Here is a 17,397-nt window from a genome sequence, read left to right as displayed (position 1 = left end):
CTAGCAAAGAAACATACAAGTGTTACCATATAAATGCAATAAATAAATCTTAAAACGAGTAAAAGTTAAATTAAACCTGCAAATTAAGATTAAAACGAACATTTTATTTTACTAGCCTATTAAAGAATAAATGAAACCCAAAACGAGCAGAAATTAAAAAAAAAACAATCATATCAAACAAACATACAACAGGTACTAATGAATTTATCAGTAAATCTTAAAACGAGTAAAACTTAAATTGAATATGCAAATCAAGCTTCAATTAAACAAAGATCACTACAAACAAGAGTTTGGCTACTGCCTCCTTCACCAGCGGTAAAAGTATAAACCTTATTGCGTCATTGGCGTTTTACTGAAACCGAATTATGTTGTAAATATTTTCTTTTGTACTCATTAAAAATTGATTTTTATATATATATATCTATATATATAAAAATAAGTTGTCTGTGTGTGGATCTGTGGATCTGTGGATCAGGTGACGTCACACTAAATTATTTCACACTAATACAAAAGAAGAAAAAAACTAAAAAAGGTAAAAACTACAAAAAAAACTAAAAAGAAAAAAAAACTAAAAAAGCTAAAAAACTAAAAAAAACTAAAAAAAGGTAAAAATCTAATAACTAAAAAAAAAACTGAAAAAAATAAAAAAAGGCAAAAACTACAAAAAAAATAAAAACTAATAAAAAAACTAAAAAAGCTAAAAAACTAAAAAAACTAAAAAAAACTAAAAAAAGGTAAAAAACTAAAAAAAACTAAAAACTAAAAAAGAAAAAAACTAAAAAAAAGGAAAAAACTGAAAAATAAAAGAGAAAAAGAAAACTAAAAAAATATGAATAAATATATATAAAAATAAGTTGTTTGTGGGTTATGTCTGTCTGTCTGTCTGTCGAGTGACGTCGTGTTTGTCCGCATATGACGTCTGAATTATTTCACACTAATACAAAAGAAGAAAAAAAACTAAAAAAGGTAAAAACTACAAAAAAAACTAAAAAGAAAAAAAACTAAAAAAAGCTAAAAAACTAAAAAAAACTAAAAAAAGGTAAAAAACTAAAAAAAGGCGAAAACTAAAAAAAAAAACTAAAAACTAATAAAAAAACTAAAAAGCTAAAAAACTAAAAAAACTAAAAAAACTAAAAAAAGGTAAAAAACAAAAAAAAACTAAAAACTAAAAAAGAAAAAACTAAAAAAAGGAAAAAACTGAAAAATAAGAGAAAAAGAAAACTAAAAAAATATTAATAAATATAAAAAATATAAATATAAATATAATATAAATTAGCAATCAACAAAGCACCGAGACACAAATGACGACCGGGACACAGGGAGTATAAATGACGACCAGGACATAAGTAAAAAAAAAAACTAAAAAAACTAAAAAAATGGTAAAAACTACAAAAAAACTAAAAACTAATAAAAAAACTAAAAAATCTAAATAAACTAAAAAAGAAAAAAAAGAAAAAAGGAAAAAAATAAAGGAGAAAAACAAAACTAAAAAACGAATGTATATACAGACCGGGACACCGGGATACAAATGACGACCGGGACACAGGGAATATAAATGACGACCGGGACACAGGGACACAACTACAATGGGGACGCCGGGGGGCACAGGGGGATATAAATGACGACCGGGACACCGGGACACAAGGAATATAAATGACGCCCGGGACACTCAAAGAGAAATCACAGACTGGAACACCGGGACACAAATGACGACCGGGACACAGGGAATATAAATGACGACCGGGACACAGGGACATAACTACAAAGGGGACGCCGGGGTGCACAGGGGGATATATAAATGACGATGGCGACTCAGGGAATGGTCGATTAGCAATCACCATCAACAAAGCTCAAGGGCAATCATTAGAATCATGAGGTATAGATCTGAATACGGATTGTTTTCCCATGGACCATTATATGTTGCATGATCAAGAGTTGGTAAACCTGAAAATCTATTTATATGCACAGACAATGGGACAGCAAAGAATGTTGTATATTCGCAAGTTTTACGTAGTTAAAAACACACACACATATATATATATATATATATATATATATATATATATATATATATATATATATATATATATATATATATATATATATATATATATATATATATATATATATATATATATATATATATATATCTATATTCACAGGTGGGACATAGGGACACAACTACAATGGCGCGTAACTAATATGGCGCGTAACGACTTACGCGCGCGGGGGGGCTTGGGGGGGGGGCGCGAAGCGCCCCCACCAACTAGGTGTTGGGGTGGCGCGAAGCGCCGCCCCAACAGCTAGTATATATATATATATATATATATATATATATATATATATATATATATATATATATATATATATATCTATATATATAAAAATAAGTTGTCTGTGGATCTGTGGATGGATCAGGTGACGTCACCTGAAAAAACTGGATCAGGTGACGTCAAAACTGAAAAAACTAAAAAAAGGCAAAAACTACAAAAAAAACTAAAAACTAATAAAAAAAATAAAAAAGCTAAAAAACTAAAAAAACTAAAAAAAGGCAAAAACTACAAAAAAAAACTAAAAACTAATAAAAAAGCTAAAAAACTAAAAAAACTAAAAAAGGCAAAAACTACAAAAAAAACTAAAAACTAATAAAAAAAATAAAAAAGCTAAAAAACTAAAAAACTAAAAAAACTAAAAAAAGGTAAAAAACTAAAAAAACTAAAAACTAAAAAAAACTAAAAAAAAGGAAAAAACTGAAAAATAAGCTAAAATAAAGGTAAAAACCAATAAAAAACTAAAAAAAAAACTGAAAAAACTAAAAAAAGGCAAAAACTACAAAAAAAACTAAAAACTAATAAAAAAAGTAAAAAAGCTAAAAAACTAAAAAAACTAAAAAAACTAAAAAAAGGTAAAAAACTAAAAAAAATAAAAAATAAAAAAAAACTTAAAAAAAGGAAAAAACTGAAAAATAAGCTAAAATAAAGGTAAAAACCAATAAAAAACTAAAAAGAAAAAAAGGAAAAAACTAAAAAAAATTTTCATCTAAAAAACTAAAAAAAACTAAAAAAGGTAAAAACTAAAAGAACTAAAAAAGTTTCCTTCCAATAACTTTCAACTAATAGAATAGTACGTGAAATTTTCAATCGAATGAGCCCCTTTCAGAGTTTTTACGACAGCTCCTTCTATACGGTGCCCTGGTCTAAAGAAACTAAGAAAAAAATTAATAATACATAGTGCCCACGTCCCTCTTTATTTAGGCAGGCGTTATTGGGCAGCCTATGATAAACATAACGTTTTTCGTTCTCGCTGAGCTGAGCTAAAAACTTTCGACAAAATGTGCTTAGGAAACTCAAACGAAATGCAAATTTCTCAACCAAAAAACTCACGCAAGCTTAGCGTGAATAAGACTTCCAGAATAGCATAAACAATATTGTACGGACTTAAAATAGCGTGTTAGTAATAGCGTTATAGTAAATCTAACTATATTCACAGGTGGGACACAGGGATACAACTACAATGATGCAACTGTTAAAACTGTCCATCAATTAACAAATTAGATAATTAAAAAAGACACTCAGTAACTTTCAGAGTTGACCAATAGTTTTAAATAGTGACGAAGACAACACTACCTTTCCATAACAAAGAAACACAACTTAAAAACAAAGGAAATTTTCTTAGGACAGTGGAATTAAATTCAGTGAATGTTTCGGCCTTTTGTACAAAGGCCGTCTTCAGTAAAACACAAGAAAAAGAAATATATATATTAAAACTCACATTAAAATGCAAAATTATAAAGCTAGAAATATTTTTAAAAAACTTTTTAAAACAGCCTAGCATCCTTACTTCAATGAAGTTCAACCAGACCTGATAAATATTAAATAATGAAAAAACAAGTTTTTTAACTGCAAATAAGGAGCGACATTAAAACTTAAAACGAACAGAAATTATTCCGTGTATGAAAGGGGTTGTCCCCTCCTCAACGCCCTGCTCTTTACGCTAAAGTTTGACTCTTTGTCGCAACTCTACTGTTTAAAACAATAAAAACATCCCATTATTTTATTTTTACAATAACCTTTAACGTAGGGCGAAGTACCTTGGTAAAACAAGCAAATAAATTATGTATTGTGCCCACTTCGCTCTTCATATCACTTCACTACAATATTATCATGTAATTTTTAATGTGACGTCATTGCAACCTCCATACAGCCTTATATATTTGTAGGTGACTTCATTCTGAGCATCAAAGTAGTTTCATAAATATGACGTCATCTTTACCATATAAATTGGAATCCACATGGTGTGGTTCAGTTATTGATTGTATTTGATACGGCACAAAATAATGTTTAAGACCAATTTAAAACATAAAGAATATGAAATGGGCGCATGTTCAAACATGGAAGATGAAGAAAATAAACTGAATACTTCTGAAAAACCGAATAACAAGGGAACAAACCTGAATTTGAAAGAGAGGGATAAGAAAAAAGATTTGCGTCATCCGAATACTAAGAGAATACTAAGAATACTAAAATATTTTGAAGAACAAGGATTGGAGGGCCAGGAAAAATTGGCAAAAAGAAGGAAAATAGCCATGTTCGATAAGGAGGAAGTAAACAGTAGTTTAAATCGTGCAGTTCGTGAAGGAGACCTAGAAGGAGCAAAGGAGTTAATCAACTCTTTTGGGCTGTCTTACATCAAAGAATGGTCAGATGGATACGTGCTACTGTGTCAAGCTCTGATTAACAAAAACACAGCAATTGCTAAATTACTTTTAAATCACGATTGTAAAGTCAACATTGAAAATGGTCCGTATGCTGGCTTCGGAAGAATTATTCCATTTAAGATTATTAAAAATAGAAAACTTACTGGTACGCCACTTCATCTGGCAGTTATTAGTGGTGATTTAGAAGTTATTAAGATGGTTTTAGATAAAGGTGCTGATGTTAATGCAAGAGATATTTATGGAGAAAGTCCACTTCATTTAGCAGCTTCAAGTAGATGCTCACAGACTGTTGTTGAATGTCTTTTAAAGTTTGGTGCAGACGTTCATATAAGAAATAGTGAACAACTAAGTCCACTACATTTAGCAGCTCATTGTGGGCACACACAAACAGTTGAATGTCTTTTAAGGTCTGGTGCGGATGTTAATGCAAGAGACGTTAAGGACAGAAGTCCACTTCATTTAGCAGCTCGTCATGGACACACACAAACAGTTGAATGTCTTTTAAAGTCTGGTGCGGATATTAATGCAAGAGACAAATATGACGGAAGTCCACTTCATTTAGCAGCTTTTCGTGGACACACACAAACAGCTGAATGTCTTTTAAGGTCTGGTGCGGATGTTAATGCAAGATACATTTACGGCAAAAGTCCACTTCATTTAGCAGCTTTTCGTGGGCACCAAAAAATTGTTGAATATCTTTTAAAGTCTGGTGCAGATGTTAATGCAAGAGACATAGATGACGAAAGTCCACTTCATTTAGCAGTTTTAAATGTACAATCATCAAATATTTCGGGATCAGAAACCAATGTCTATAGTAGGCCTCGAGACAAGGATGACATGACATCACTTCATGTAGTTGCAACTCTTCTGAAGCACGGAGCTGACATAAATATTACGAATAAAAATTACAGCACAGCGTTTAATGGTGCTGATAATGATCTTGCTTCATATCTTGCATACCACGTATTAAAAATGATTGCGGCAAACTTATATGTAAGTGAAAGAAACAAATCACTCTTAGTCCAGGCTCTTTCCTGTTCACAATGGGGTCAGTGTGAAAGAGAACTAGAGCAAATGAAGAGTGAGATAATATTTTGTAATATTTCGTTCTATGACATTTTTATTAAAGGAATAAGCTTAACTGAATTATACATGATGAATGTAAATTCCTTGAAAAACTTACTGAAATCAGCAAATTGGGAAGCAAAATTTCCTATATGTAAAACCATAATTGCTAGCCATTTCAGAAAGAGTATAGAAGGGAAAGTGTTGCTTGAACTAGCCAATAGAAGCTTCAATTTTCTCTTTAACAGATTTGCTGAGTTACCACATGAATGTTCTGAACAGATACTGAACTATCTAAACAACGAAAACTTGAACAATTTGATAGATGCTTCTGAGCTTCATGACAACAGTTGAGAAGGAATGGTACCATTAAGAGTTTCTGGCATAAACTTATTGGTTTAGTGATTGAAAAATATCCTAAGAGTGCAGTGGTTTAAGATATATATATATATATATATATATATATATATATATATATATATATATATATATATATATATATATATATATATATATGTATATTTATATATATGTATATATATATATATATATATATATATATATATATATATATATATATATATATATATATATATATATATATATATATATATATATATATATATATATATATATATATATATAAAAATAACTTTTTTGTCGACTGACGTCACGTTTGTCGACTGACGTCATTATAAGGATTGAGCATTATGACATATTTTATGTATTTTGTATGTTTGTACGTCATTATAAATTGCCGTCATTATAAGTATATAATGCTTTGTATATGACGTCATTATACGTATATAAGGCTTGCAATTCAAAGAGAATATTTAGTGTAAATCCTACAATGGCAGAAGAAACAGCCGAGGAATCAAATCGTGCCGAGGAATCAAACAGGCTTGCGGCTCAAAGAGATAATGCCAAACAAGAGTAGCGTAAATACAGGGTTGTGGCCAAAAGAGAAAGTAACAATAGAAAGCGTGTCGAGGAATCACAAGAACGACGTGCAAACAGGCTTGCAACTCAAAGAGATAATGCCAAAAGAAAGGGTGCCGAGGAATCACATGCCTAGCGTGAAAACAGGCTTGCGGCTTCAAAGAGAAATTACCAAAGAAAATCGTCCAAAGGAATTACAAGAGCAATGTGAAAACAGGCTTGTGGCTCAAAGAGATAATGCCAAAAGAAAGCGTGCCGAGGAGTCACAAGAACAGCGTGAAAACAGGCTTGCGGCGACCGGGACACAGGGACACAACTACAACGGGTACACCAGGAGGGGGGCACAGGGAGGACATCTAAATGACGATGGTGATTAGCAGTCACTATCAACAATGCTCAAGGGCACTCATTAGAAAAATGCGATATAGATCTGAATACGGATTGTTTTTCCCATGGACAATTATATGTTGCATGTTCAAGAGTCGGTAAACCTGACAATCTATTTATATACACAGACAATGGGACAGCGTAGAATTTTGTATATTCGCTGTTTTACGTAGTTAAAACATATATATATATATATATATATATATATATATATATATATATATATATATATATATATATATATATATATATATATATATATATATATATATATATATATCTATATATATAAAAATAAGTTGTCTGTCTGTGGATGTGTCAGGTGACGTCACCTGAAAAAACTGGATCAGGTGACGTCAAAACTGAAAAAACTAAAAAAAGGCAAAAACTACAAAAAAAACTAAAAACTAATAAAAAAAATAAAAAAGCTAAAAAACTAAAAAACTAAAAAAAAGGCAAAAACTACAAAAAAAAACTAAAAACTAATAAAAAAGCTAAAAAACTAAAAAAACTAAAAAAAGGCAAAAACTACAAAAAACTAAAAACTAATAAAAAAAATAAAAAAGCTAAAAAACTAAAAAAAGGTAAAAAACTAAAAAAACTAAAAACTAAAAAAAACTAAAAAAAGGAAAAAACTGAAAAATAAGCTAAAATAAAGGTAAAAACCAATAAAAAACTAAAAAAAAAACTGAAAAAACTAAAAAAAGGCAAAAACTACAAAAAAACTAAAAACTAATAAAAAAAGTAAAAAAGCAAAAAAACTAAAAAAACTAAAAAAAACTAAAAAAAGGTAAAAAACTAAAAAAAAATAAAAAATAAAAAAAAACTAAAAAAAGGAAAAAACTGAAAAATAAGCTAAAATAAAGGTAAAAACCAATAAAAAACTAAAAAGAAAAAAAGGAAAAAACTAAAAAAAATTTTCATCTAAAAAACTAAAAAAAACTAAAAAAGGTAAAAACTAAAAGAACTAAAAAAGAAAAAAATAAATGACGACACTCAAAGAGAAAGCGACCAGGACAAAAGGAATGTTCGATTAGCAATCAACAAAGCACCGGGACACAGGGAGATTAAATGACGACCAGGACATAAGTAAAAAAAAAAACTATCTATATATATAAAAATAAGTTGTCTGTGGATCTGTGGATCGTGGATCAGGTGACGTCACCTGAAAAAACTGGATCAGGTGACGTCAAAACTGAAAAAACTAAAAAAAGGCAAAAACTACAAAAAAAAACTAAAAACTAATAAAAAAAATAAAAAAGCTAAAAAACTAAAAAAACTAAAAAAAGGCAAAAACTACAAAAAAAACTAAAAACTAATAAAAAAGCTAAAAAACTAAAAAAACTAAAAAAAAGGCAAAAACTACAAAAAAAACTAAAAACTAATAAAAAAAATAAAAAAGCTAAAAAACTAAAAAAACTAAAAAAACTAAAATAAGGCAAAAAACTAAAAAAACTAAAAACTAAAAAAAAACTAAAAAAAAGGAAAAAACTGAAAAATAAGCTAAAATAAAGGTAAAAACCAATAAAAAACTAAAAAAAAACTGAAAAAACTAAAAAAAGGCAAAAACTACAAAAAAACTAAAAACTAATAAAAAAAGTAAAAAAGCTAAAAAACTAAAAAAACTAAAAAAAGGTAAAAAACTAAAAAAAATAAAAAATAAAAAAAAAATAAAAAAAAAGGAAAAAACTGAAAAATAAGCTAAAATAAAGGTAAAAACCAATAAAAAACTAAAAAGAAAAAAAGGAAAAAACTAAAAAAAATTTTCATCTAAAAAACTAAAAAAAACTAAAAAAGGTAAAAACTAAAAGAACTAAAAAAGAAAAAAATAAATGACGACACTCAAAGAGAAAGCGACCAGGACAAAAGGAATGTTCGATTAGCAATCAACAAAGCACCGGGACACAGGGAGTATAAATGACGACCAGGACATAAGTAAAAAAAAAAAATTAACAAAACTAAAAAGAAGGTAAAAACTACAAAAAAACTAAAAAGAAAAAAAAACTAAAAACTAATAAAAAAACTAAAAAATCTAAAAATCTAAATAAACTAAAAAAGAAAAAAAAGGAAAAAAATAAAGGAGAAAAACAAAACTAAAAAACGAATGTATATACAGACCGGTACACCGGGATACAAATGACGACCGGGACACAGGGAATATAAATGTCGACCGGGACACAGGGACACAACTACAACGGGGACACCGGGGGAAACAGGGGGATATAAATGACGACCGGGACAAAAAAACTAAAAAGAAAAAAAAACTAAAAACTAATAAAAAAACTAAAAAATCTAAAAATCTAAATAAGCTAAAAAAGAAAAAAAAGGAAAAAAATAAAGGAGAAAAACAAAACTAAAAAACGAATGTATATACAGACCGGGACACCGGGATACAAATGACGACCGGGACACAGGGAATATAAATGACGACCGGGACACAGGGACACAACTACAACGGGGACACCGGGGGAAACAGGGGGATGTAAATGACGACCGGGACACCGGGACAGGGAATGGTCGATTAGCAATCACCATCAACAAAGCTCAAGGGCAATCATTAGAATCATGAGGTATAGATCTGAATACAGATTGTTTTCCCATGGACCATTATATGTTGCATGTTCAAGAGTCGGTAAACCTGACAATCTATTTATATGCAAAGACAATGGGACAGCAAAGAATGTTGTATATTCGCAAGTTTTACGTAGTTAAAACCATATATATATATATATATATATATATATATATATATATATATATATATATATATATATATATATATATATATATATATATATATATATATATATATATATATATATATATATATATATATATATATATATATATATATATATATATATATATATATATATCTATATTCACAGGTGGGACATAGGGACACAACTACAATGGCGCGTAACTATTATGGCGCGTAACGACTTACGCGCGCGGGGGGGCTTGGGGGGGGGGGGGCGCGAAGCGCCCCCACCAACTAGGTGTTGGGGTGGCGCGAAGCGCCACCCCAACAGCTAGTATATATATATATATAAATAAGTTGTATGTGTGTGGATCAGGTGACGTCACCTGAAAAAACTGGATCAGGTGACTTCAAAACTGAAAAAACTAAAAAAAGGCAAAAACTACAAAAAAAACTAAAAACTAATAAAAAAAATAAAAAAGCTAAAAAACTAAAAAAACTAAAAAAAGGCAAAAACTACAAAAAAAACTAAAAACTAATGAAAAAGCTAAAAAACTAAAAAAACTAAAAAAAGGCAAAAACTACAAAAAAAAACTAAAAACTAACAAAAAAAATAAAAAAGCTAAAAAACTAAAAAAACTAAAAAAACTAAAAAAAGGTAAAAAACTAAAAAAACTAACTACAAAAAAAACTAAAAACTAATAAAAAAAATAAAAAAACTAAAAAAAGGCAAAAACTAAAAAAAGGCAAAAACTACAAAAAAAACTAAAAACTAATAAAAAAGCTAAAAAACTAAAAAAACTAAAAAAAGGCAAAAACTACAAAAAAACTAAAAACTAATAAAAAAATAAAAAAGCTAAAAAACTAAAAAAAAACTAAAAAAACTAAAAAAAGGTAAAAAACTAAAAAAACTAAAAAAAAACTAAAAAAAAAGGAAAAAACTGAAAAATAAGCTAAAATAAAGGTAAAAACCAATAAAAAACTAAAAAAAAAACTGAAAAAACTAAAAAAAGGCAAAAACTACAAAAAAAAACTAAAAACTAATAAAAAAAAGTAAAAAAGCTAAAAAACTAAAAAAACTAAAAAAAGGTAAAAAACTAAAAAAAAAAAATAAAAAAAAACTAAAAAAAAGGAAAAAACTGAAAAATAAGCTAAAATAAAGGTAAAAACCAATAAAAAACTAAAAAGAAAAAAAGGAAAAAACTAAAAAAAATTTCATCTAAAAAACTAAAAAAAAACTAAAAAAGGTAAAAACTACAAAAAAAACTAAAAACTAATAAAAAAGCTAAAAAACTAAAAAAAAACTAAAAAAAGGCAAAAACTACAAAAAAAACTAAAAACTAATAAAAAAAATAAAAAAGCTAAAAAATTAAAAAAAACTAAAAAAAACTAAAAAAAGGTAAAAAACTAAAAAAACTAAAAACTAAAAAAAACTAAGAAAAAGGAAAAAACTGAAAAATAAGCTAAAATAAAGGTAAAAACCAATAAAAAACTAAAAAAAAAACTGAAAAAACTAAAAAAAGGCAAAAACTACAAAAAAAACTAAAAACCAATAAAAAAAGTAAAAAAGCTAAAAAACTAAAAAAACTAAAAAAAGTTAAAAAACTAAAAAAAATAAAAAAAACTAAAAAAAAGGAAAAAACTGAAAAATAAGCTAAAATAAAGGTAAAAACCAATAAAAAACTAAAAAGAAAAAAAGGAAAAAACTAAAAAAAATTTTCATCTAAAAAACTAAAAAAAACTAAAAAAGGTAAAAACTAAAAGAACTAAAAAAGAAAAAAATAAATGACGACACTCAAAGAGAAAGCGACCAGGACAAAAGGAATGTTCGATTAGCAATCAACAAAGCACCGGGACGCAGGGAGTATAAATGACGACCAGGACATAAGTAAAAAAAAACTAACAAAACTAAAAAGAAGGTAAAAACTACAAAAAAACTAAAAAGAAAAAAAAAACTAAAAGCTAATAAAAAAACTAAAAAATCTAAAAATCTAAATAAACTAAAAAAGAAAAAAAAAGGAAAAAAATAAAGGAGAAAAACAAAACTAAAAAACGAATGTATATACAGACCGGGACACCGGGATACAAATGACGACCGGGACACAGGGAATATAAATGACGACCGGGACACAGGGACACAACTACAACGGGGACACCGGGGGAAACAGGGGGATATAAATGACGACCGGGACACCGGGACAGGGAATGGTCGATTAGCAATCACCATCAACAAAGCTCAAGGGCAATCATCTATATATATAAAAATAAGTTGTCTGTGTGTGGATCTGTGGATCTGTGGTTCAGGTGACGTCACCTGAAAAAACTGGATCAGGTGACTTCAAAACTGAAAAAACTAAAAAAAGGCAAAAACTACAAAAAAAACTAAAAACTAATAAAAAAAATAAAAAAGCTAAAAAACTAAAAAAAGTAAAAAAAGGCAAAAACTACAAAAAAAAACTAAAAACTAATAAAAAAGCTAAAAAACTAAAAAAACTAAAAAAAGGCAAAAACTACAAAAAAAACTAAAAACTAATAAAAAAAATAAAAAAGCTAAAAAACTAAAAAAAGGTAAAAACTAAAAAAACTAACTACAAAAAAAACTAAAAACTAATAAAAAAAATAAAAAAGCTAAAAAACTAAAAAAACTAAAAAAAGGCAAAAACTACAAAAAAACTAAAAACTAATAAAAAAGCTAAAAAACTAAAAAAACTAAAAAAAGGCAAAAACTACAAAAAAACTAAAAACTAATAAAAAAAATAAAAAAGCTAAAAAACTAAAAAAACTAAAAAAACTAAAAAAAGGTAAAAAACTAAAAAAACTAAAAAAAAACTAAAAAAAAGGAAAAAACTGAAAAATAAGATATATCTATCTATATTCACAGGTGGGACATAGGGACACAACTACAATGGCGCGTAACTATTATGGCGCGTAACGACTTACGCGCGCGGGGGGGCTTGGGGGGGGCGCGAAGCGCCCCCACCAACTAGGTGTTGGGGTGGCGCGAAGCGCCACCCCAACAGCTAGTATATATATATATATATATATATATATATATATATATATATATATATATATATATATATATATATATATATATATATATATATATATATATATCTATATATATAAAAATAAGTTGTCTGTGGATCTGTGGATCGTAGATAAGGTGACGTCATGTTTCGGCTGACGTCATGAAATTAGTTGCCATCATTTTTGCTTTGAAGGTGACATCATTCAAGTTATATAAGACATATGTTCGCGTAGAATTCTATTAATGTTTAAGTTTACAATGACTGATGAAGATGCTCAAAGAGTCTATGCCAAAAAACTTGCTGCTGATAGAGAAAGTCAGAAAAGAAAGCGTGCCGAGGAACTACCAGAGCAACGCGAAAGCAGACTTGCTGCTAAAAGAGAAAGTGAAAAAAGAAGGCGTGCCGAGGAAAAAAGAAGGCGTGCCGAGGAATCAAAAGACCAGCAGGGAAACAGGCTTGAGGCTGATAGAGAAAGAAAGAACAGAAAGCATGCCGAGGAACTACCAGAGCAACGCAGAAGCAGACTTGCTGCTAAAAGAGAAAGTGAAAAAAGAAGGCGTGCCGAGGAATCAAAAGACCAGCAGGGAAACAAGCTTGCTGCTGATAGAGAAAGAAAGAACAGAAAGCATGCCGAGGAACTACCAGAGCAACGCAGAAGCAGACTTGCTGCTAAAAGAGAAAGTGAAAAAAGAAGGCGTGCCGAGGAATCAAAAGACCAGCAGGGAAACAGGCTTGCTGCTGATAGAGAAAGTAAGAAAAGAAAGCGTGCCGAGGAATCAGAGCAATCTGAAAGTTATCGCCTGGCATTCAGGTACAACCCAGTCGATGATTATAGCTTGAGTAGATGTTTTCAAATCGGGACAATGTCTAAAATTTGTCCCTATTGCAAGGCCTTGAAATTCAATGGTGAAACAATGGGAATGTGTTCCGCCTCAGGAAAAGTTAAACTTCCTCTATTGGCTGCACCACCAGAGCCATTGAAGACTTTCCTTACTGGAACTACGTCAGAATCTAAGCGTTTTTGTCAAAAATCAGACAATACAACTCATGTTTCCAAATGACCTCGTTTGGAGCCCAAATCGAAAATCCAAATCAATTTATGTCTACTTTCAAAGTAAAAGGGCAAATTTATCATAAAGCAGGGTCCCTTCTACCATTCTCAGGCGAGAATCATAAATTTTTACAATTTCAAGGGCAATCACTAGAAAAATGCGGTATAGATCTTAATACAGATTGCTTTACCAATGTACAATTGTATGTTGCATCTTTGAGGGTCGGTAAACCTGACAATCTATTTATACGCACAGACAATGGGACAGCGAAGACTGTTGTCTATTCACAAGTTTTACGTAGTTAATTTGTATTGTATCTATCTATCTATCTATCTATATAAAAACGAGTTGTGTGTATGCATGTTTGTTTGTTTGTAAAAAGAGCGTTTGCATATGACGTCATTATTAGTACATACGGCTTTGTATATGGACAGACAATGGGAAAGCCAAGAATGTTGTATATTCGCAATTTTTACGTAGTTTGAAACACATATATAAATCTATCTATATTCACAGGTGGGACACAGGGACACAACTACAATGGCGCGTAACTAATATGGCGCGTAACTAATATGGCGCGTAACGACTTACGTGCGCGGGGGGGCTTGGGGGGGTGCGAAGCGCCCCACCAACTAGGTGTTGGGGTGGCGGTACAACCCAGTCGATGATTATAGCTTGAGTAGATGTGTTCAAATCGGGACAATGTCTAAAATTTGTCCCTATTGCAAGGCCTTGAAATTCAATGGTGAAACAATGGGAATGTGTTGCGCCTCAGGAAAAGTTAAACTTCCTCTATTGGCTGCACCACCAGAGCCATTGAAGACTTTCCTTACTGGAACTACGTCAGAATCTAAGCGTTTTTTGTCAAAAATCAGACAATACAACTCATGTTTCCAAATGACGTCGTTTGGAGCCCAAATCGAAAATCCAGATCAATTTATGTCTACTTTCAAAGTAAAAGGGCAAATTTATCATAAAGCAGGGTCCCTTCTACCATTCTCAGGCGAGAATCATAAATTTTTACAATTTCAATGGCAATCACTAGAAAAATGCGGTATAGATCTTAATACAGATTGCTTTACCAATGTACAATTGTATGTTGCATCTTTGAGGGTCGGTAAACCTGACAATCTATTTATACGCACAGACAATGGGACAGCGAAGACTGTTGTATATTCACAAGTTTTACGTAGTTAATTTGTATTGTATCTATCTATCTATCTATCTATATAAAAACAAGTTGTGTGTATGCATGTTTGTTTGTTTGTAAAAAGAGCGTTTGCATATGACGTCATTATTAGTACATACGGCTTTGTATATGGACAGACAATGGGAAAGCCAAGAATGTTGTATATTCGCAATTTTTACGTAGTTTGAAACACATATATAAATCTATCTATATTCACAGGTGGGACACAGGGACACAACTACAATGGCGCGTAACTAATATGGCGCGTAACGACTTACGCGCGCGGGAGAATAGAAGTTGTGATTCCCAATCGAATGAGGCCAATCAAAAGTTAATGCAACCACCCCTTCCGAAAAGCTTTCTACTTTAGCAATGATTAACTTACAAAAGTTACAAACCTGGCACCTGGAGTAATGGTGAATTTTTTAACCCCAAAGTTATAGTTAATTGAATTTGACTAATTTTCCAGAAAATTGCTACACAAAAATTTAAATCAGATGCATTTGGGGGGGGGGGGGAAGCGTAAGAGGCAGGGGGATAGTGAGAAAGGAGATGAAATATTGATCTAATATTCATCAAATATTCATATTGGTCTAAAAGACAACCACACCTTCAATGGAAAGATGCAGTTGTATCTTTCCTTTTAAGGTGTAGCTTTCTTTTAAATCAGCTGGTTAATATTTGAAATGTTGCGGACGGATGGCGTTTCCAAATTTAATTGATTAGTTTTGCTTGTTTGTTTGAACTTTTCAATAGGCCAACATTGACAAAAATGTGGCAGTATCCTTAAACTTCATACTGTTGGAACAACAAAAATAAAATCTTAGTCAATTGCGATCTTCACGCACGTAAGGATCTAAGAGGGATCCAGGAGGTAGATTTTTTTTTTTATTCTGAAGTCATTGATACTTCTAAGTGCTGCTCCTCTTATATCAATTTCTCATACTCTTTGAATTGTATTTTATGTATCCTAAAATTAAGCTGTTTTTAAGCTTTCGCCTGTTCTAACCTTTGAAAAGGACTTCCCTTTGAAATTTCCTCTTTTAAAGGTGACACAAGAGTGTGTGCGCTTGACGAAAGAGATCCATACGATAAGTAAAGATGTGTCAAAGAGCGATAAAGACCCACAAGCATGCCTCACTGTGTCCTATACTTCAGAGCCATCTACTAGTGGCTCACAAGATACAGGTGAGCTAATAAACTCACATAGTATGTCAGTTTTTTTTTTAGCATCTTGTATTATTGTGCTCAGTTTTAATTGCCTTTTAGATTTTGTTTTTCAATTAAAAAACGCTTGACTATTAGTATAAGAGGCTACTAGAATTATGCTATGGTTACATTGTGTCTAATACCTAACTGTTAGCAACAAATTTTAATCATGTGGTCAATTCAGTTTGTTTTTTCCACTGTTTCAGAAAAAAAAGTGAATATTCATTTTGATTAAAATGTTGCTAATTGAATTGCCGTAACAACTACTATTTGTTGCGATTGTCGAATATCGATCTTTGACAAAATCGTCGTGCTTGGATGAAATGATAAATCTTGAGTGGTTTCCTATAATTAAAGCAAAAAATGACAAAAAAAAAAGATCTACTGAAAAGCCCCTATTTTTTGCATAGAAACCAAATAGGTGACCAAATTGAGTAATAAAAAAAGATACACTAAAATGATATATCGATGTACCAAGTAGAATGACATTGTCTGTTTGAAATGGTTAAAGTAGAATAAATCAGGATTTTGATTTTTAATTAAAATACACATTTTAATTAAAAATCAAAATCCTGATTTATTTTGATTTTTTCAGTTATGATTTTTTGGTAACAGACAGCGTCAAATAAAGAAGAAAGAAACGTTGGTCAAAATCAGCAACAAAATAAATTAGAAACCTATGGCACAAACAGTCTAAGAACTAAGAAGGTGTACTTGACTTTAGGAACTGATATTTTGTTAGTGTTTTAATTTTTATAGATGAAAAGCATTGCTGATTTATTTTCATGGTTCGTCTTGATAAAATTAACGAAAATATGGTACTGCCATAAAAACTTCATAGTTTTGAAAGAACCAAAATAAAATATTAAAAGTATGATCGTCAGTTTTCAAGTATGAATAAGATGGATCCAAGGGAAACATTTTTTTTATTTCCTTATTAGTCTTAGTTACTAATAGTTATTGCTTCCGAATAGGAAGCTGATTCAGTTGATTAATTGGTAAGTAATTTAATTGGTAAATACAGCTAAATGAGTCTTGTGTTGTCATGGTCACTTTGTGGTCACCCAACAACTGAGGCCGTATTGTTTGGTGACAAAAAAAGAGAA

At 30.1% G+C, this 17,397-nt stretch overlaps 2 protein-coding genes across 3 annotated transcripts in view; both read left to right on the top strand.

Annotated features, from left to right (window-relative positions):
- LOC136038132 (protein argonaute-4-like) overlaps positions 1-17,397 on the top strand; it is a 90,800-nt gene that overhangs the window by 13,149 nt on the left and 60,254 nt on the right. For both annotated transcript variants that reach the window (XM_065721157.1, XM_065721156.1), the window contains exon 3: positions 16,132-16,270. In XM_065721157.1, coding sequence (XP_065577229.1) covers positions 16,132-16,270 — 139 coding nt within the window. The remainder of the gene's footprint in view (positions 1-16,131; positions 16,271-17,397) is intronic.
- LOC136038129 (uncharacterized) lies at positions 100-14,936 on the top strand. The gene is made up of 2 exons (XM_065721154.1): positions 100-475; positions 12,976-14,936. Exon 2 carries the CDS (start codon positions 13,084-13,086, stop codon positions 13,900-13,902), a length of 819 nt encoding a protein of 272 aa, XP_065577226.1. The 5' UTR covers positions 100-475; positions 12,976-13,083; the 3' UTR covers positions 13,903-14,936.

Source organism: Artemia franciscana, chromosome 17 (genome assembly GCF_032884065.1).
Source record: "Artemia franciscana chromosome 17, ASM3288406v1, whole genome shotgun sequence".
NCBI lineage: Eukaryota > Metazoa > Arthropoda > Branchiopoda > Anostraca > Artemiidae > Artemia > Artemia franciscana.
Note: the sequence above shows the minus strand (reverse complement) of the source record. Positions and strands in the feature narration are given on the sequence as shown.

Bases quoted from the DNA above. Each gene is read 5' to 3' on its own strand.
- LOC136038129 (XM_065721154.1), top strand. From the start codon at position 13,084: ATGTTTAAGTTTACAATGACTGATGAAGATGCTCAAAGAGTCTATGCC.